This window comes from Salmo trutta, chromosome 28 (assembly GCF_901001165.1).
Source record: "Salmo trutta chromosome 28, fSalTru1.1, whole genome shotgun sequence".
Taxonomy (NCBI): domain Eukaryota; kingdom Metazoa; phylum Chordata; class Actinopteri; order Salmoniformes; family Salmonidae; genus Salmo; species Salmo trutta.
In genome coordinates this window covers 35,840,177-35,862,895 of record NC_042984.1, presented here as the reverse complement: position 1 = coordinate 35,862,895, position 22,719 = coordinate 35,840,177, and the positions used below count along the sequence as shown (strand labels likewise).

At 44.2% G+C, this 22,719-nt stretch overlaps 1 protein-coding gene and 1 non-coding gene across 3 annotated transcripts in view; one reads left to right on the top strand and one right to left on the bottom strand.

Annotated features, from left to right (window-relative positions):
- Positions 1 to 249: 249 nt before the first annotated feature.
- On the top strand, positions 250 to 304 carry LOC115166494 (U7 small nuclear RNA). Its single transcript, XR_003870330.1, has one exon. It is a non-coding gene; the product is annotated as a U7 small nuclear RNA (small nuclear RNA).
- Positions 305 to 4,041: 3,737 nt separating this feature from the next.
- LOC115166120 (paired box protein Pax-7) overlaps positions 4,042 to 22,719 on the bottom strand; it is a 62,333-nt gene continuing 43,655 nt past the window's right edge. For both annotated transcript variants that reach the window (XM_029719831.1, XM_029719830.1), the window contains exons 9-10: positions 7,012 to 7,267; positions 4,042 to 4,808 (exon numbers count right to left, since the gene is read on the bottom strand). In XM_029719831.1, coding sequence (XP_029575691.1) covers positions 4,693 to 4,808; positions 7,012 to 7,267 — 372 coding nt within the window. In that variant the 3' untranslated portion in view covers positions 4,042 to 4,692. The remainder of the gene's footprint in view (positions 4,809 to 7,011; positions 7,268 to 22,719) is intronic.

Genomic DNA, 22,719 nt, shown 5'->3' with positions numbered 1-22,719 from the left:
AAAACACTGTAGTAAATACTACAGAAATGTCTGCAAAAGCACTACAGTGCAAAGAAACTCTAGTAAATACCACATTATTTCATTTGCATATATCCTGCCAATCCCCCTCCCCCATATCCCAATTTGTGCCACCGGTAAGTGAGAAACCTACATGCCAAGTTTAGACAATATATTGTGTTCTCTATGGTTATAGGAAAGAGCAAAAGTGCTAAACTCTGTTCGGGAACCCAGTTATGCCTACAGGATATGGAACATTTGCTCTTTTAGTATTTCTCCAGTAGGTATCCTCAAGGAGAATGCCCCCTCCTTCTATATCAAAGATAATTTTAAAAAATGTCGCCAAAAACACCACAGTAAATACTACAGTATACTATAGTTTGCAAAAACACTACAGTTATCGCTATACATATTCTACTATTTTTCTTACTACAGTATTTATACTATAGTCAAGTGTACATGCTGTAGTGTCTTTGCGGACTGAAGACTGCAAAAACACTTTAGTGAATACTACAGTAAAGTCCGCAAAAACACTACAGAGAACACTATAGTATTCCTATCATACTATACACTATATAATTCAACCATCAAAAGTTGCAATGGTAAAATGTTTGATATCATTTTCGCCTGATACGATCAATTTGTTGGTATGCTTAACCTTTTTTTAACAAATTCTGATAGTTGTTAAAAATTGAATTTTTATAGTATTACTGTTATATTACACTCGTCACTCTCGTCACTTCAGTTTAACAACTCTAAATTGCTTTGGCACGGTAGGCATCAAGTCACAACCTATTTTTTTAACAATGTGATATTGTCCTCCAAAAGGATAACTTGAAATAACATGATGTGTGTTAAATAAATCATCGAAAGAAAAATATTTGATTATCGATTAGCCTAGCTAGAGGTTCTAAGTATTTAGGCATATCATGTGAATTGTCACAAGTGCAAAACATTATTTTATCAACTCCAAAGCAATTGCATGTGGCGCAAAACACACTGCCTTTTTCTATTATCAAGACACCTCCTGGTAACTCTCAACTGGTTTGGGCAGCTCATGAGGTCTCCTAAATATCTGTTGACTAGGTGGGACTCATAACTAAAGAGGCTTTGTGCATAGGTTTTATTTTTACCCGTAACAGTAGGAGTAAAATGTTTCTATTCTCAGCCCCAATTTTCTACTCTTTGTCTATATGGGCCCAGGTCTGAAAATTTGATTTGATTTATTAGGATCCCCATTAGCTGACGCCAATGGCGACAGCTAGTCTTACTGGGGACCGACACATAACGAGGGCCCCAATGCCCCGAGGGCCTAACATCCCCATACTGCCTCCTCTATGAGGTCACGAAGAAAGTCCCCGCTGTAGTGATGCCCCTGGTAACACTGGCTCATTCAACTCTGTATTGTACAAATGGGGATTCTTGGGATCTTAAATCACTGATCACTGTTACTTTATAGATGTACTTGACATCAAAGCTTTCTGGAATGTAGTAGAAAGGGGATATTATGATCGGGTATTTTGTCCTATGAGCTAATGGGAATTTCTGAATGTAAAATGCCTGCATTAACTTGCTGTTCTATTCTGCCTATTATGATTACAGATTTGATTATAATGGTGAAAATAACAGTATATTTGAGAAGCAGAGGTCAACACTATTTGATCACAGTAAACCCCAACCAGATCCCGTATGAAATATACAGCAGTACTTATACAAATGTATAGTACTTAGGTACTGTATAAAGTACTAAATAAGTATAAAGGACACTGAAATAAAAGAGTCGACCAAGCAGTGGTCTTGGTCCAGTTTTAGAGCTTTAATTGATAACAGTTACGCCAGTGTTACAGTCAACACACCAACAGGCTGAGGGTAGTAAATGCCAATACAAGTTTCCCACTACTCTAATACTTCATACAGTAGAATAAATTATGCCATGGTAATATACACACATGCTGAACAGAAATCGAATAAAGCAAGAGTAAAAAAAACTACAGGTAGGCGGGGGAGCGGGGGCACTGATGTAGAGGGGGAGGTCAGGGACGTGTGTTTTTTCTCTCTGTTTCTTTTCGTAGAAAATACACAAATTGGAAGGGTTGTGGCGAGCACTGATTGGCACAGCAGCCGTATAGTCTGTGTGGGTTTCCTGAAAATACTGATTGGACTGGTTTGGATGAGAGGGTGTGATACTTCAGGATTTTGGCAATGATCTACTTCCCAGGAGTCAGATGAACTCGTGGATACCATTTTTATGTCTCTGTGTGCTGTTTGAAGGAAGTTGCTAAATTGCTCTAGTGCAATTGCTAAGTAGCGTTAGTGCAATGGCTGGGAGTCATGCTAGCAGATACCCATAGACTCCTAGTCATTGTGCTAACGCTAGTTAGCATTGGTTCACAATACTACCTCTAACTTCCTTCATATTGGACACAGAAACATAAAAAAAGGTATCCACAATTTCATCTGACTCTGGGGAAGTAAACAAAGGGCCTCATTGCCAAAATCTAGAAGTATCCCTTTAAGGTCCTGGAAAGTCAGATCATTCAGGTATGTGTGTGTCCAAAATGAGCATATGAGGCCATGTTACCCCACAGCAAGTTCAAGGGTCAGTGTCCGCGCCTCATGTTATGCCCCAGGAAGAGATAGGTAAGTGGGGGAACGTAAGATGTTGTCTGTGAGGGTTGACAGGAACAATCCATTGGTCCCAACAGGAGGGGAATGTCTGTTAAAATGGGGGAAGAATCAACTTCCAATAGGAATGTAAATGTGAATAATGACTTTTTTTCTCTCAGGTCTGAGTTCCAATTCAATATTCCTGCTCTGATACACTTTTTCATGTGAAAATGTTTCAGCTGTTCTCTTGATCAGTGGATATTGGATAACATCCATATTTTCCAGTTACAAAAATTGGTGAATTGAGTGGTATTGTTCATTTTCATCAATCATTTTTAAGAGCAAAAGCTAAAATACAATCTGTATTTTTTTTTTTTTTTTTTTACATCAATACAACATAGTAAAAGGAGCAAATGAAACAAACAAATATTCAGGAATGTAACACAAATATACATTGTAAGACTTCAAGAGATGCAGCATTCACTCAACCATCAATGTCTTCTCAACCATCATCCTCATCAACCTCATCATCGATATGTTTTCATATAAACAACCCATACACAATCAGATTGCGAATGTAATATTCACTGTTTTTTTACTTAACCAGAATACGGTTGGTTCCAATACACTCAGATTCTACAGCTTGAATATTTACGTTTTATTTTACATCTGTTATGTATTGGGGGGCTATTTCATATTATATCAGAGTGATGTGAATACTATACCTTTTAAGAGCTTAGAGTCATTTTCTGGGATGCACAATGTGAGATACAGATAATAAAACAGATTGTATGGCACAAATATTCAATACAAATTGTCATATCTTGGAATGGTTTTCAACAAAATAATGTAAAATAAAAAATACAATGAAATTCCATAGTTCAAGTACTTTGTGATTTTGGAATGCTGCACCACTCTTGTTTTAGAGAGAAATAATGCAAATATATTGGTCATAATTTTGTAAGACACACATACATTAAGTATGACACACTAAAACCGCCACTACCCATGAAAAGACCTCCAAACAACCTCAAAATGGTAATGGCAAGTAATGATTGACCTAGCGTTAGCTAAACACATGGATGTCCTTGAACATTGAACATTTTCTTCCCCTCAAAACAATCTGGTCCCTGTAGCCAATCAATGCCTGGGGGAGGCTGGGTGAAGCGGACCTCTGGAATTAGGAGTTTCCCATTGGCCGTTCATTCCCAGATGATTCTGAGGAGCTCGACGTCCCACAGAGTAGCCTTTAAGTTCCTTTAGAAATGTCGGGCACGAGATTAGAGTGGGAAGGTCAAAATCCATGACATGAGAGACTTCAGTAGCATGCTGCTATCAGACCTTCTCAACCTTCTCCCTCTCTTTCTCCCCCCTCCCTTCTTTCTCTGTAAGCCCCTCCTCCCTCTCTTTCTCTCTCTCTTTCTCCCCCCTCCCTTCTTTCTCTGTAAGCTCCTCTAAATCATCTGTTCAAATAATACCAGCGAACGCCAATGAAATCTTTGACAAAATGGAAAGTAAACAACATTGTAACAATAATTATAATTTTGAACAGCAATAGGAACAGCCACAGTTATAATGACAAATAGAATTATAACACCAGTAGCTAAGTACCGTAACAAATGACATGGTCCAAAAACTTGGGAATGAAAGATAAGCTACACTTGTTCGGCCTGCATGTGCTAACTTTTGGTAGCGTCGGTCGGGCAGGCCATTTCAATATGGGCCCAAGACAGTAGGAGCTCATTCCCCTCTAGCTCTCCATAGCCCTTTAAGGGTCTCTTGGTTGAGGATGAGAGGAGGAATTGTGGAATGGCTGAACAGTGGAAAGAGACTGTAGCTACAGCTCCTCCTGGAATGGCTGCTTCAATTTCAGTCCATTTCTCTCTTCGAGACTACAAGTGCTTTCATCTTCTGTCTCTCTCCCACAAACACACACAAAAACAGAAACACGCCTGCACACACACACACTTCTGGCTCTCCCGTTGGTGATGGAGGTGGCGGTGAGAGAGATAGGGGTGAGGGAGAGGCGCCGGTGGCAGGTCAAGGGGCTAGTGTGGGGGAGATGGGGGACTGTAGAGTGCGACTAATCTAGTAGGCCTGTCCCGTCTCCACCTGGAGCAGTCCCAGGACGGCTGAGTGGTCTCCCAGCTTCATCCTCCGCTGGCTGGACAGGCTAACATTCTTCGCCAGGTAGTCCACAGCAGCTGCAGATGGAAGCACAGGACAAATACACACATACTTAGCCTACTGTGAAAAGACACCATCATAATGAATGAATACAATTAAATCAAGCGATCAATAATGTTTTATTTTATAGAGATTTTTACAAATACATTTGGCACAGGTACTGTATTTAGCAGCAACATGGGGCTTCCTTTGGTTCCCCGCCTGCAAATGGTTTCTCTATACTCACTACCCATTTGTGTGTACGTGTGTGTGTACGCGTGTGTTACAGAGACAAACATTTGTGTGTGTGCATGTGTGTGTCCCATTCAAAACACACATCCTGTTCAACACGGCCACGGTGTGACTAACTAACTAACCCAGCCCCCAGGGTTCGGCCAATCATCCAACCAGGCAGGGCTGTGACTGGACGGATCTCCGCTCTCCTGAATTGACTGACCGATTACTAGAATAGAACTTTATCAGGAACACGTGTATACTCTCACCTGCGGGCAGACACTGTGTCATGGGGTCAAACCCCAACTACCTACATTCCCCCATGACAACCCAGGGGCTGGGTATTGATCTAGCTCACACCTCACACTGTTTCAATTTCCCCACACAAGCTAAAAAGACATTAGGAGAGGCTGATTGGTTGGGGCAGAGGTGTAGCCAATGGGCCGCAGGGCTGGGCGTCAGGGGGGACAAACAGAGGACAGGAGAACTAGGAAGGAACAAGGGGGCAAGACTAAGGAAGCCCTCCATTTAACCCTCTATCCTAGTGATGGGTCACGTAGGGAACAACGTTATGGAACGTTCAGGTAGAAATAGATTGTGTGTAGCTCTGTCTGTCTGTCTTTTCTGTGTGCACGTCTGCGTCTCTATCTGTCCGTCTACTATGTGCGTGCCTCAAATGGCTCTTTTGAGATTGTGTCCAATTCAAATGACTGATATTAGGAGAAAATGTGTCATCGCCGAACAAAGGAGCCAACCGGAGGCCAGCTTATACAGCCTTAGACATGGCACAGACAGGCTGCTGAAGGTGGATATTAGCATGCTGGCATTAGGGCTTATTGGCCCGTCTTCCCTTCTTTTTTACAAACATGTCTGGTCTGTCGCTCTTTCTGATGCTCCTCCCCGCTGCAGGTGATTTGAACCCCTTCTTTTGTCGAAAGAGGAGGAAGTGGAGAGGGTGTGACAGGAGAGGGGCACAGTATGTGTGTGTGTCTGTGTGCGCTTGTGTGCGTCTTACTGTAGACCGTGCCAGACTGCTGTCAGGGGGGCTGACGGGGCTGACGGTAAGTAGAGAAAGGAAGCTGTCAGGAGTAGAGGTGTAACGGTAGGAGAGGCACACCTGTGGGCGGGGAGGACGTCCGCCGACCTGTCCGTCACCCTGACGGCTGGGGAGGGGATGTGTGTGTGGTGCGTGTGTGTGTGGTGCGTGTGTGTGTGGTGTGTGTGTGTGTGTGGGGCGGGGGGGAGACCTACAGTGCCGTGAACAAGTATTTGCACCCTTCCTGATTTGAGGACAAGGGAACTGGAGGTTGCATAACTTCGTTAATTAAATAAATAAAATAAGTATACCATTTTTGTGTTGTTTGCAAACTCTGGTTCCCTTTATCTAATAATAGGTTTTGGTTGAAGATCTGATAACAAAAATAGAGAAAATCAGATAGGGGGTAAATACTTGTTCACCCTCGAAGGGAAGCTCTTTTCTCCTGTCACCCAGGCTATACGTCTTAAATAAGATCCAGTCAAACACACACACACACTCCAAAACTCTTCCATTAGAAGGGTGTACCCACGGAGACGTACACAAACACACACACAAACACATATTGCATTACTCAACTCATCTGAATATACTGTATTTTATACCATTATTGCATCTTGCCTATGCCGCACGGTCATCCATATATTTATATGTATATATTCCATCCCTTTACTTAGATTTGTGTGTATTAGGTAGTTGTGGAATTGTTAGATTACTTGTTAGAACTTGTTACTGTCAGAACTAGAAGCACAAGCATTTCGCTAAACTCGCAATAACATCTGCTAACCATGTGTATGTGACCAATACAATTTTGATTTGATTTGATACACACCTAGCCATTTTAATGGCACAAGACTAAAACTGTCAGGCACGTCATGTCTTGCGCTACAACAGAAGAGGTGACGGTGTCTCTCAAACGACACGTATCCTAAAGCCCTGCATGTCGTTACCCCTAGTAACCCACTACTCACTCTGTCCGTATTGGCTGTACTGGTAGCCGGCGGTAACAGGGTCCACACTGTAGCTGGTGGTGCTGTAGGTGGGAGGGCAGTAGGACTGGGAGGAGGCCATGCTGTCCACCGTCTTGATGGACTGGTCTGAGGAGCGCTGGCTACAGCTGGCCGAGATGGAGTTGGAGGACTCCAGGCTGCCGTGGAGGGGCGAGATGGAGAAGTCATGCTGGGACTGTGAGGGCACGCCGCTGGGGTTACTCAGGATGCTCATCACCTGGGGGGGGGGGGGGGGTACAGTATGGTACAGTATATATAGGCAAAGGGTTCAACTATTGCATAACAAACTTGACAAAATATAGAGAGTTTCTCAGTCTATAATATTGGGAGTTATTAAGTGGATGACTGAACTAACGTTGAGGCAAGCAGTGTTCCTTTTGACACTAGCAAGAGGAGGGTGGGCAGAGAAAGAGATGTAGAGATGAAGATAAAGATGGGGGGGGTTCTCTTGGCAGAGGTAGACACCTCTCGTACCGGGGCCTGCTCCACAACAAGCGCTTGGGGAGCCCTCCTAATCTATAGTGGCCCCTGCAGCTCTCCCAGAGCAGCTCTGTCTCCCAGAGCTCATGAATGATTCACACTGTTTAAATAAGAGCCTAAGGAGTCTCCATTAGATGCCTCTGGAGACTACAGCAGACAGACACAGCAGCTATGTCTTCCGTCAGCTTTGATCGGCACAGATAACACACTGTAGGTGATGACATGCCAAACTTCCAGTGCTGCCTGGTTTGGTGTCATGAAAATACATTCTGAAATGGCACCCTATAAAAGTAGTATAGTATATAAGGAACATGGTGATCATCACAGTGAAAGTAAGAACGCAAGGGTCAGCTGGCTGAGAGAAACCACCTGTTTTTTGGGGATCAGGATTATGAAACACTCTGGTGTAATAAGAATGGTTCTACTGAACTGTACAAACAAGTGTGCTGGCGATCAGAATATTTGTTTTCAATATGCAAAACATGATGAGGGGTAGAACACACACACACACGCACACACACACACACACACACACACATATATATAACAACCCAGCTGTTTGAACTAAACTTGACATTAGAGTATGTCGACCATCTAAGATGGGAATGGGAAGAAGTGCATGGATAAATGGAGGGAAAGGCACACAATACAAAATAAACACACACACACACACACACACTCTGAGCCTCCTCTAGCTACAACATCAGGTTCCTGTTGAGTCTCTGCTACGCTCTAGTGCCCTTTGGCTCCTTTACACTCCTGCTGCTAAACCAATTAGCCAGTAATACAGCGGGCCACACAATCAAGCCCACATGCAGCCTCAGCCCAACCCAGAACCTGTCTGTTTTAAATAAGGTCCACAGGAGGTCCCTGAAGGAGGGCGAGGTCACCAGCTACTGTACCAAGACCAGGACAGATGCATCAGCCCTTCAAAGTGCACACAAAGACACTCACACTTGCATGCATTTACGTGTGCACAAACAAGTGCATATGGTGTAGGGGAGAGGGGTACAAAACATAAGAGACATAAGAGACAATGGTACACACCGTAGGTGTAGGGAACAAGGTTACACTACATGTAGGGTGTAAGGGGACAAGGGTACACTACATACCCAGCTAGCACATTTGATTCATTGGATGGTGTGGGAACGTATGTTTTTGGTTTCCCATTGGAAAGGGAAAGGTAAAGGGGGATACCTAGTCAGTTGTCCACCTGAATGTATTCAACTGAAATGTGTCTTCCGCATTTAACCCAACCCCTCTGAATCAGAGAGGCGCGGGGGGCTGCCATAATCGACTTCCACGTCTTCAGTGCCCGGGGAACAGTGGGTTAACTGCCTTGCTCAGGTGCAGAACAACAGATTTTTACCTTTTCATTGGTTCTGGGAACGAAGCCATATGTTTCCTGACCGGTAAAACAGAACGTTTTTTAAACGTTCTGAGAAAAAGAAGTGAACATTTCACCTATTCTGGGAACATACATTTTTAGATTGCAGGGAGGTTCTGAGAATGTTTTACTATGGTTCCATAAAAGTTTTCCTGGGAGGCTTTATTAACGTTCTGAGAAGGGAAATTCTAGGTTATTTGAAGGTAATTAAATATCGTTCTGAAAACAATAAGACTTTTAATAACACTGCTAGCTTAGTTTGGGTTAACTTTTTGAACTCCAAGCACAGATAAGACAAGGAAATGTATTTGCTTAGGCATTAATCATGCAAGATAGAGGAGTTTTGTTGATGCTGAGAACGGAATGTATATGTTTTTAAATTACATTCTTAGAACGTTCTATGAACATTACTAATGTGTTCTTGTTGTTTTTATGGAAAGTTTTCTTAATGTTCTGAGAACATGACTTTAAAAAGAACCATGAGGAAACCTGTAAAAAATGTTACGCTGAAGTACAAAAATTCCTATAGAAGCGCTCTCCCAAGCTCTAAGAAGCAAATGGTTCTCAATACGTTATGTGCAAGCTGGGTAGGGTATAGGGAACATGAGTGTATGGGGACAGGGGACTCAGCGAGGGGCTCTAGGATAGGCAAGCGGCTGGAGGGCAGAGAGAGGGACTTAACAGGCGCTTCATTGCGGTTCCATTCTCCTCCACTCTTCTCTTATCTGTCCCTTAAATTAAACGCAATGCTATCAGCGCCATGCTAAATCTAGTGGTTCCAATTAGAATTCACGCCACATTCCACGCACACTTCCTCAACAGTCATGACCATCCTTTTAAAAAAGGGGTAATTCTTTTAATGGTGTTATACTGTATTTATAGGCCGATATACATTTTTTTATCTCATCGTTTTTAGTCTTTCTGGAGAGAGGAAAAAGTCATTAATGATGGCCAAGTATGAAATTCTCCATTTTACATTTTGAATTTTCCAAGATGGACACATCGTAACGAAACGTTAAGAACTCTTTTAGTAAAGTACCTGTAATCCTCAATCCTCATTCTTCTGCCCGACCCGGGCCGTTATTTTCTCCTTCATTTGACAGAATTTCCCCCAGCGCCCGGTGAGGGCATTAGTGTGTGTCTGAGGAGCGTTTAAGGGGCTTGAGTCTCCCCAGGAAGGCGATTTAGAGCCCTACGTGGGGTAGAGGCGACCCGGGAGGTGTCAAAGCCTCCGTGTGGGGGACGAGGGGGATGAGGTAAGGGGGCCTGACACCTCTATTCAGGGCAGCGGGTAAGCGTTCTGTCACCATGGTGAGCCCATTGTGGCGCTGAAAGCCCAAATTATTCAAATCTTCATATTTAGCATAACCTTATTGACGTCAATTAAATCGGCGACTCGTAGGGGAATATTTGGAGAGTGCAGCAAGAGCTATAGCCGAAGCCTTTATGTGCGACTCATGGAGAGATGTTGTGAGATATTGTCGGCTCGGTCTCTCCAGCCTCTTCCAGCACTGCAGCCAATGGAAGGCTGTCTCTGGCTCTCTCTACAGTTGTGGAAGCCACACAGTGTAGCGACACAATCTGCTGTGACCCTAGCCACACTGCCTGTGTTCATTCCATGTTTGTGTGTGTGTGTGTGCGTGTGTGTGTGTAAGAGAGAGACAGAGATGGTTGGTGGAGGGGAGTGTAGGCACAGTGAGGTCCAGACCTCGGCCATGGGTTGCAGTTGTAATCTATTATTTCCTGCACTTCCACTACCACCGTCACTAAGTAAAAATCTATATTCTTTCCACATGTTTGAGTGTAACCTCTTAGTATCTGATACGGCTGCTGGGAGGAAGCAGGGAACGTTTGCCAATCAACCCGGCTGACAAACAATATCCCCAGGCTCTCTACTCTCCAACTCAAAGACCACGATCAGGCCAGAGAGAGGGAGAAGGGGAGAGAGAGGGAGAAGGGGAGAGAGAGATAGAAGGGGAGAGAGAGATGAAGGGAGGGGGGAGAGTGGGACAAAGCTTCTCTGAAGTGGTGCAAAAATACCCCCTGGTCGAAAAACACACTTAACTTTCCCTCTTCTCTTAACAATGTGCGCCTCTCCGTGGCTCTCCAACCCTCTCAATCCTCGCCACCCTTCTCACTTCTATTTCCCTCCCCCTTACGTACCCCTTCACCCCCCCTCACTCTCTCTCTCATTTTGGGAAACATCCCCTTTACTAGCTCAGTTTTCATTTGTCTGCTGTCTGTGCCAGTTCTGGAAGGGGAGATAATGTAAGCCAGGACCTAGTTTAAAGGACACTGCCTCAGGGCATTCCCTGCCTCCCACTCTCTGTCTGTCTCTCTCACACACACACACACACACACACACACACACACACACACCCCAGATAGATTACTTTATAAATAATAATAAAACAAGTAATTAATTCTCTCAACTTCTGAGCCACCTAGCCTCCGGCCGTGTAAACGGAGAAGTGTAAATTGATACAATGTGCATCCTTTCAGATAAATAAATAGCACATTTGCAACACAAAAAAGCCGCCTTTCATGCAATCCTAATTTCCTGAACTGTTAAATTATATTTTTTGTCTCTGTGTGACTGTTCGACGAGAGCTCGCTATTTGTTGGGTTTCCGGCACCGAAACAGACAGACCCGGTTGCGGCAGTTTTTTTTCTTCTCTCAGCTGGAGCGAAGTGGAAATGCTACGGAGGCGGAGACAGAACCAATTTAATGGCCTTCTCTTTCTAATAGCCCCCCAAAATAGAGTGGTAGTCTCACACGACTGGAACTGATACACACTATTTGCATTGTAATGAGATGTCCTATTTCATCTGGAATGAACACGATGCCGGTTTCAGTATGACGCGCTGTCAAGCCGTGCCCTCACAACTTATACGACGGAATGTCTAAATACTGCATGTACACATTTCAAGGTTGATTGATAATAATTCAACAATTAGTATCTCTTTCTACTCTGTCTGCAATCTTCTGGCATTTGAACGTGTTCATTACCTGTACTGCAACGTCGTGAATATTTCACTTTGTCATTGTGAATAAAGTTCCCCTCTTCAAAACAATGCAACAGACTACATTACCCAGAGTAAGGTTTCAGAGCAGGAGTCCACCTACAGAGAGACACTGTAAACTGGCAAGGTACGAAACGCTGTCTTAATAAACCACCCGTGGGAGTATAGATCACACTGTGCACTAAAGACCACTACATCCCCACACAACCAAAAAACACTCCACCTGGCCCATATCTCTTCCTCCCTCTTTCCCTCTCTTTCCCTCCCTCTCTATCCCTCTCCCTCTCACAGCACAGGTCTGATGATGGAAAGGAATGGTGAGTGGTGTAGGAGGAAAGAAGGGAGAGAAAGACAGAGAGAAAGGGATGGATGGAGGAGGGATGAGTAACAAAGGCCCCTGTAGGCCTGCTGTGTAGGCCTGCGGGCCTGCCTGCCTGCAGAGCTGATAGGACCCTCTGTCTGTCTGTAGCCAACCCCAGTGCCATCAGCCCACTCCATGCTCCAAATACACACAAACACGCACACACACACACACACACACACACACACACACACACACACACACACACACACACACACACACACACACACACACACACACACACACACACACACACTGGAGGAGACTGGATAAGCCTCTCCTCTCACCCTGACTCAAACGCCCCCGAATGGTGCCTTCATGCCCCTCAGTGGTCGGCAGGTAGAGGGGTCGGGCGCAGAGTGGGAACGATTGAACCTTCCAAATGTCACCAGGTTATCTGAACACCACAGAATGTCTCCCACTCGACATTAGATCTTCAACCCTGATGCCAGCTTATGGGGGTTAGCTCGAGTCTTTTTCCAGGCTTTTCAATGTAGGTTGATATTATGATAGTCGTAGGTGGAACAAAGATGGACAACTCCAAATGTCACCAGGTTCAAGTCTACAGAATGACATCTCCCACTCACCACCAGATCTCCACCCGTGATACCAGCTTATGGTGGTTTGAGTTCTTTGTCGAAGGCTTCTCAGTGTAGGTTGTAGCCTTTTACAATGTACGTTGATATGTTGGTTGTAGGTTGAACAAAGGTTGAGCCCTCCAAATGTCAACCAGGTTATCTGTATGGCCACAGAATGACCGCCATTGCCAACCCTCACACTGAGTTATTTGTTGAAGGCTTTTCAATGTAGGTTGATATCTCATTAACGTAGCATAAATGTAGAGTATTCCTACATGGAAATGAAGTCAGCGACCGGTGCAACTATATGAAGCAGAGATGAAAACAGCTAATTAAGAAGCATGACAGTATTGAATTGTGAATATCTGATGCAATCATCAGTAATTACAAGATCAGCTTATACCATTCTACGGCAAGCAGATGGGTTCATTGTCAAAGGCAATAATCCTGAAATCCCAACTCCCCCATCATTGAAAAAAAGAAGATTTCAATGTCATGAAGCCTGGGTTGTACGCAAACAAATCAACCCCAAATGAAAAACAAATGTATTCGTCGAGCAATGCTGCTATTGAAAAAATAGATCATTTTGGCATATCTGATGTAATCGCATGCCAATTCAAGAGACAGATAATAGTGACCTCAGATTATATTGCTGTATTCAATTGTAATGTAAATGAAGTAGCTACTATTTGCTATTTAGGAGAATCAGTCACGGCCACCAGGTGAAAGTATGTTCGCGCATTGAAAAAATCTAACTTTTTCTGCTCCGTATGAACAGTTGGAAATTCTATTAAAATATTGAAATGTAAAATCTGCAAAGAAGAGGTCCATGGCATGAAAGATAGAAAATAATAAAATGGGTGTCTCCAAAAACTGCACAACTCTAATACATACTGCAACCCAGTTACAAGTTAACACCCCCATTCTAATACTGTATCCCAGTCCCCCATCAAGGTGGGTAGTCTAGGTCTAGTCACTAAGTGTCTATTTCAAAGTAAAAGCCAATGCATAAATACAATTAGCAGGTTTTGTCACCGTGGAGACAGAGCTGGGTAATTAGCATCTCTGAGCAGCCAACAAAACGGGACCTCTCTCCCTCTATCTCTCACTCTTTATCTCCCTCTCTAACTAACTTTCCCTCTCTCTTTCTATCTCTCTCCATTTCTTTATGTTCTCTCTATCTGGCCTCTCTCACAATTTTCCCCTTCTTGTGCTCTCTCTATTTCTTTCTCTCTCTGCATCCATCTCTCTATCCATCTCTCTGTCAGACCCAAGGGTGGTGGCAGGGTGGCAGGGAGCAGATGACAGTGCTGATTGGGGCACCCAGTCGCATGTCAGCGCCTTAATTGGCCGCAGCACATTAATTGAAAGTGAAAAGCGGCATCGGACAAAAAAACAACAAACGATGGGAGGCGGGGGTGAGAAATTTTGAAGGGTAGGAGCTGGAGCTGGAGCTGAGGCTGGAGCTGGGGCTGAGGCTGGAGCTGGAGCTGAGGCTGGAGCTGAGACTGGAGCTGAGGCTGGAACTGAGTCTGAGGCTGGAGCTGGAGCTGAGGCTGGAGCTGGGGCTGAGGCTGGAGCTGAGACTGGAGCTGAGGCTGGAGCTGAGGCTGAGGCTGGAGCTGGAGCTGAGGCTGGAGCTGGAGCTGAGGCTGGAGCTGAGGCTGGAGCTGAGGCTGGAGCTGAGGCTGAGGCTGGAGCTGAGGTTGGGGCTGAGGCTGGAGCTGAGACTGGAGCTGAGGCTGAGGCTGGAGATGAGACTGGAGCTGAGACTGGAGCTGGGGCTGAGGCTGGAGCTTAGGTTGGGGCTGAGGCTGAGGCTGGGGCTGAGGCTGGGGCTGAGGCTGGAGCTGGGGCTGAGGCTGGAGCTTAGGTTGGGGCTGAGGCTGAGGCTGGGGCTGGAGCTGAGGCTGAGGCTAGGGCTGGGGCTGGAGCTGGGCCTGGAGCTGAGGCTGGAGCTGGATCTGGAGCTGGGACTGAGGCTGGAGCTTAGGTTGGGGCTGAGTCTGAGGCTGGGGCTGAGGCTGGAGCTGAGGCTGGGGCTGAGGATGGAGCTGGGGCTGAGGCTGGGGCTGGGGCTGGAGCTGAGGCTGAGGCTGGGGCTGAGGCTGGGGCTGGGGCTGAGGCTGGGGAAGGGAGGAGGAGATAGCGATAGAGGGAGAAACGGAGGGAGGAAGGGTGCTCCGTTGGAAGTCTTTAATTGATTCAAATTAGGCGTTTGATTGACAGTGACAGGAACTGGGCAGGGACAAGCCAGGCGCAGATGACAGCGATTAGCGTGTAGCCAAACAAGCTGTCATTTTACCACAACACGTTTAGCTATGGGAAACACTGGCCATATGGCTCCTTTAACCCTCAGTGATCTGCAACGCACTTCCTACCACACACTGTGACATGGGCCATGGCCGGAATCTGTCTTGCCTACTACGTACTAAAACTACATACTGTGGACTAATTACTACATACTATTTAGTACGTACTCTTTAATAAAAATGTATGCAGTAAGCAACAAATATTAACACTCTAGGCTCACCCATACCGAGAATGCCCATATGTTTTTTTATGTAAATGAGCTACCACTAAAACCCTATCAGTGTGATACTGTAGCGTTGTCAATATTCATCCTTTGCTTTGGTTTGCCATGTTTTTTTATTTCTTGCCTGCACTGCTAACTGCTTTGTATGTGTGTGCCTTGGCTTAGTAGAGTGAAGCCGTGGCATAGGAGAAACCCGTCAGCGCTTCCTAACCACTCCAAAGTGTTACAAGGCCCCTCACTAACCAAAGGTTAATGCTTTCTATGGGGCTCACATCGCAGAGAAGGTGTAGCAGCAATCCGCTCTCCCTCTCCGGGTAATATGACAGAGATGGAACCGGGATAGAATCAGGAACGCCAGGAACAAGGTAAGCTTTCCTCTATTGCACCCCTCTCCACTTCTCCGTCCCCTTTGGCTCCCTCCCCGCCTCTTGCCTCTCCACTCCGCCGCCTCCGCCAAATTAAACGGCAGCCTTTAATGATTTCGCCAGAGTGGGCTTTTTCCCCGACCAGCCCGCGAGAGCCAGTGCTGCTACAGGATGGTGGGAAGTGGGAACTCACTGAGGCGAGGGAGGAAGCGAGAGAGGGGGAAGGAGGGGGGAGTTTTGTTTGCTAAAAACAGCGGGGAGTTGGCCCAGTGAAGAATGTCAGGTCAAATTGTTCTTGACAGTGCTAATATTGGAACCTCATAGCCCATAATTACATGCAAATAAATTGTGAAATGGCTCTCAGCTGGAGACCGAGTGGGAGAGGGCTGCTGTTAGCACAAGCCAGCTGTGACTGTAGTGCAGAGAGAGAGCGAGAGGGAGAGAGAGAGAATCAATTTCAAATCATTGAAAAAATAGGTTATTTTCCGTGTCTGAAGTTTTGTATACGTTTCTTAAAAGAGGAGCAACGGAAAGGCTGTTCATCAATGGTGAAAAGTAAGCCTACGGTACAGTAACATTGGACCAACACCAACATGGTCTGATTGACCGGAGTGACAGTCGCACCTTTTGCTATGCTAAGGTTTATCAATAACTTACTAGCCTGGTTAAACCAGACTAAACGCTACACTCACCATCCATGCTAATCAATCACGGCTTCCCCACCTGTCAGAGTGGTATCTGTGACCAACAGGAAGCACATGCACCCTGCTGATCTTTCACCTCTGGGTGTCTGGTGCAGGTTCACATCAGTGGCCAGAGCCCCCCTACAGTCCAGACTCAATGACCTTGCAACCTTTTGACCTTTGAACTTTGACCGGATGCTGAACTTTGACCGGACAGTTCCACCTTGTGAAAGGCTGAGGCCCAACGAGTCACAAAAAAGACCCACAGAGATTATAGCACAATTAGAACACTGATCTGTACCCATTGTTTTTTTGTGAAATTGTTTCTGATTGAAATTGAACCCTGTTACTGGTCAATGGGACAATTGAGGTAGTGTTGTTGTCCTACAGTAGCAGGAAGACTATAGGGAAAAAGGGTGATTTAGATTGAGAAAACCACTCTCCAAGGCTGTTAGTGTATGCTGTAGAATGCCTGCATCCCTAAGATAGGGTTATGTTTCTATTCATATATAGCCTTCCCTGTAGCTCAGTTGGTAGAGCATGGTGTTTGCAATGCCAGGGTTGTGGGTTCGATTCCCACGGGGGGCCAGCACAGAAATGAAATGTATGCATTCACTACTGTAAGTCGCTCTGGATAAGAGTGTCTGCTAAATTACTTAAATGTAATATTCTATATGATAGCCATTGTGTACTTACTGTCTGTGGTTTTGAAAAAAGGCTGGTAAAATGAACTCAGAACCTCTATAATGAGGTTCTCTTATGGAAATGTACATTATATACAATGATTATACATTCCTAACATATCATGGAAAAAGATGGTGTTCTTAAGGTTTTGTATACACAGTGTATATACTATATGTATGCCTATATGATCAGTATTTAAGATCCTGTTAATGTCAAGCCCATAGAGTGTAATAAAGAAACACAGCTACTGATCTAACAGGCCTTTGCAACTGCGTGGGTCCCACAGTGTGCTTTTCGGTCTCCACTCCACTTAAATCCTCATCTTCTAGGACTTACTGAAATTCATATTGGCTGCCTCTGCAAGATAAATGTAAATCGCATTCCCTTATATTTGCTATTTATCAGGATGCAACAGCATCCTCACTTTCAGCAGGAAAAATATCTCTCACCCGCACACAAACAACCTTGCATTTAAATAGCATTTTTATTGTCCTCCCTAGCCTTTCACCTATGAGAGGGGGAATAATGTTGCCTCTCTGGGGGGAGAGAGAGAGAGAGACAGAGAGAGAGGGAGAGAGAGAGAGAGAGAGAGAGAGAGAGAGAGAGAGAGAGAGAGGAGGGGGATAGGGTATAGAGGGAGAGAGATGCAAATAGAAAGAAGGAGAGGAAGACAGAGGTGATGTCAGGCCTAAAGGGGGAGAGAAAGAGTGAATTGGAGAGAATGTGAAAAGAGTGAGAGAGATGTCCAATGGTCAACAGAGAAATCTAAATAAATTATATAATAGTATCTTGAGGTCAGGAATAGAAAGAAAAGATTTGACAAGGTCCAATAATACCAAGTACCATTTGACAACAGAAAGCCGATCAAAGTAAATGAACGAGCAACCAAGTTAACCAATGAGTCCTTATAATATCAAATTTCACATGATGCATCTCACCATGTTGTAGGTCTATCTGTATTCTCAGTAATCACAAGGACATCCTATCATTTCGATAACCATGCACCTGTCATAACCCCTATGTCTGGTTTCTCAAATTCCCATTGTTCAGTACAGTACTGTATTGTATTCTGAATTATTTTACCTCCAGACAGTTTCGGCTAGCGATAGCCCTACCTAACCACCAGGAGGCACTGCGTGAGATAACTCAAACACCTTTTAAGGGGCTTAAGGGCTATTGAGTCCATTCTTCCAATGGAGCACCACAGAGAAAGAGAAGAGGAGGAAGGAGGAGGGCTTTCCACTCATCCGAACCACTGAAACTCTACTACCTACAATTACTATTACCAGACCAGGAAGACTCGTATTTTCTTATTTCCACGCTTCCAGCGCTGGGAGAAGAAGAAGAAGAAGAAGAAGTAGAAGAAGAAGAAGAAGAAAACAGCAAGAAGAAGAACAAGAAATAGCAAGAACAAGAAGAAATAGCAAGAACAAGAAGAAGAAAATAGCAAGAAGAAGAAAATAGCAAGAAGAAGAAGAAAATAGCAAGAAGAAGAAGAAGAAAATAGCAAGAAGAAGAAGAAAATAGCAAGAAGAGGAAGAAGACGAAGAAGAAAATAGCAAGAAGAAGAAGAAGAAGAAAGAAAATGAATAAATAAGTAAATGTATGCTAAAAAAAAACATTCCGCCAGTGGATATGATTTAAATTCGCCTGATTTTCTTGGCAGGTCTCATCTTTTTCTCTTCTAAAGCTTCTTACTTTTTTTTTGATTCTTGCCAAATTGAAACAGCATCTGTATTTAGGATGAGTTCTAATTAACAAGTATGTACCCCCTTCTCCCCTTCCCCCCGCTTTCCCTCTCTCTAAGTATGGAAGTGATGTAAATATATGCATTCATCCTTTTTGATATGTTGACACCGGAGCTTGCCAGCTGACACGGTGCCCAGTGAAGAAGCTTAATACCCCCAAGTTTTCATAATGTAGGAGACTAAGGAGGAACAAGTCTCTCTCTCTCTCTATATATATATGTGTGTGTGTGTGTGAGTGTATATATATATATATATATATATATATATCTCATTGACATTCAGGTGCACAGTGTCTTGTCAAAAGCAAGAGGGGGCTGGGAGAGGGAGAGAGAGAGGGAGCCAAAAACATCTCCCCTGGTAAATGTTTTTTTTTTGGCAACTCCTGTGCAGGCTTCTTAAATATTCATCCCCTTTTTAAAAAGTGGCTGCTGTGCTAATGGAAGTGCTGTGGTGAGGGGAGAGGGAGTGAGAGAGAGAGGGAGAAAGAGAGAGAAAGAGAGAGAGAGCAGGAGGGAGGGAAAGAGGGAGAGGAGAGGGCCCCCTCCCCTTATCTCGGGCAGACAGTTGTCAGGAATCACTAGTGAGGCCTGAGTTAGTGCGCGCGGCGCAGGCAGGCAGGCCTGGGGATATGGATCAAAGGGAGAGCCGGGGAGCGCTACAGTGGCTCTGATCCCCTAGTGCTGAAACCCCAGCCTTATTCGCTCACATACACACACCCAAACACACACACCCAAACACACACTCCCCGACATCAAATGCTAGCCAGAGCTCTTCCGCCATTCCAAAACACAAATCTTCCTCCACCACCACAGCAATTGAAATTAAGAAGGAAAAACCTTGACTTTTTTCTCAGTATTTTTGTGTGTGTGCTTTTGTTGACTTTTATGATGAATTTATGGGTTTAGTTGGGGTTTGTTTGTGGGTAATTGTTTGTTGATCTGTGACGGGTCAACAAGTTGTGTGTCCTGACAGCGAGGGATTAGGGGACCAACATTGTGCCTGTCATCTGACGTTTCAAATAGAAAACAGTCTGACAATGGGGTGACCGAAAATAGCCAAATAGATTTTGAAAAAACGTGGTTCAATAAGATCAGCTTTATTTCATCAAGAATCCAAGGCTGTAACAGAATGACTGGGAGCCAGGCTGCATACATATCAAATGCACTTTCCCATCACAAGGCTAGCATTTTCATATTGTAATTTTCTCACTCAATAATACTTGGAATTGGCCGCATTCTACTGCTAGTTTCCTACATGAAAGTCAGTAATTCTTTCGCATTCAATTTGAAAGGGGGGGAGGCACAAAACGTCTTGTGTGTGCATCAGATGCCAAAAGCAATATGCACTATCCAAATTGAAATTGAATTATTGCCTGTCAGAGAGCATGGACATTATGCTATTTTCAAGCTCATTATTTGGAAATACACCCGACATTGTTATCTCATGTAAATGATTGGAAACATGACGGAGGGGTCAAGATGGTTGATCTCGCAATGAAAACGCTAATGCAGTGATATCATAAACTGCATTTTTTTTTTATGTATTTCTCATGCTATTCATTTCAACCCCCCTTTGCTCAGAATGAGAGTGCATGTTGTCATGTCATCAAAAACAGACAAATTATTCAATTTCAAGTAAGTTTATTACAACTATTTTGTTGTTTATGGGCTTTCTAGAGGTTAAATCCCAGTGCTCATACTTGATAAATAAAAATGCTACAAATTGTGGTGAGAAACCTGTCTTATAAGCCTTCACTCATTACCCTGAGCTCAGACTGGACAGGCTCATGTATAAGATGATAGGCTGTCTAACACCTACTGAGATATGGAGAGTTAGAGACACATGTTCAAGACTGGAAAATCACTCCCTACCTCTGACTGGTAGGGACAAAAGGGGCTTAATGGAACTAGTCTAAGTCTTAGCCATACCAGCCATCAGTTTTACCAGGACAAAGCTAGATATAACTACAATAGAGGGTGGGGGGAGAGAGAGGGAGATTACATTTTAAATAAATAACAAACAATTTGAGTTTGGTATAAGAGAGGTAATAGATGGCAGCCTCCTGTAACATTCAAGGGATGGCAGCCTCCTGTAACATTCAATGGATGGCAGCCTCCTGTAACATTCAATGGATGGCAGCCTCCAGCAACATTCAATGGATGGCAGCCTCCTGTAACATTCAATGGATGGCAGCCTCCTGTAACATTCAATGGATGGCAGCCTCCTGTAACATTCAATGGATGGCAGCCTCCTGTAACATTCAATGGATGGCAGCCTCCTGTAACATTCAAGGATGGCAGCCTCCTGTAACATTCAATGGATGGCAGGCTCCTGTAACATTCAATGGATGGCAGCCTCCTGTAACATTCAATGGATGGCAGCCTCTTGTAACATTCAATGGATGGCAGCCTCCAGCAACATTCAATGGATGGCAGCCTCCAGCAACATTCAATGGATGGCAGCCTCCAGTAACATTCAAGGATGGCAGCCTCCTGTAACATTCAATGAATGGCAGCCTCCTGTAACATTCAATGGATGGCAGCCTTCTGTAACATTCAATGGATGGCAGCCTCCAGTAACATACAATAGATGGCAGCCTCCAGTGACATTCAATGGATGGCAGCCTCCTGTAACATTCAATGGATGGCAGCCTCCTGTAACATTCAATGGATGGCAGCCTCCAGTGAAATTCAATGGATTGCAGCCTCCAGTGACATTCAATGGATGGCAGCCTCCTGTAACATTCAATGGATGGCAGCCTCCTGTAACATTCAATGGATGGCAGGCTCCTGTAACATTCAATGGATGGCAGCCTCCTGTAACATTCAATGGATGGCAGCCTCCAGCGACATTCAATGGATGGCAGCAGCCAGCAACATTCAATGGATGGCAGCCTCCAGTAACGTTCAATGGATGGCAGCCTCTAGTAACATTCCATGGATGGCAGCCTACAGTAACATTCAATGGATGGCAGCCTCCAGTAACGTTCAATGGATGGCAGCCTCCAGTAACATTCAATGGATGGCAGCCTCCAGTAACATTCAATGGATGGCAGGTACGCAGTATGCAGATTGCCATTGTCTATAACAGGTTCTATCAGAATCTGGGAATTAAATAAGCAATAGAATGTGGTTGGAACAGGTTTTTCATGTAGTGCACAAAAGGGAGGGAAAAGAAGGTGCAGCTGGCTTGTGTTTACATCTACAGTACAGTACTTGCCAATTTTTACGTGCTGCTTACTGGTGTTGACAACATAAATGCACTTTATTTAAAGTGCATTTAGAATCGCTGCACACTTTACATTAAAACAATAATAAAATAACATAGAAAGCAACAAAAGAAAAATCGCCAGCTACAAAGGTGAGGTTTTAAAAGTTATTTAAAAACCTCAATAGTATGCATTTGTACACTAACACCAACCCACTAAAAGAAAGTTGTGTGGGACAGTATGGAATATGTGCAAATACCAGTATCGCTTCAAGACAAGATGCTTGTCCTGGTACAAAAATTGGGGGAATAAATATTTTGTGGGGCTGATGTTAGTTGCATAAACCACAGTTGGATCAAAGTAAAGCTCTTCCCATTGCAAGCTTTGTCAAACCAATTACAACCAACAAGACACAAACTCCCTAAAACACCTTAGTCTTGTAACGAGGAAAGGAAATGAACAAACAACCGCTTTGGAACAGAAATGTTCCTTTGGGAAAGAAGAAGTTGTAAAGGCTGGATTGGCTGAAGAGTGTTCCTCTGCTCACATCCCCAATAACACACAACAACAAACTACAACAAAAGCATGGGGGAATAAAATAATTTTATTTACACA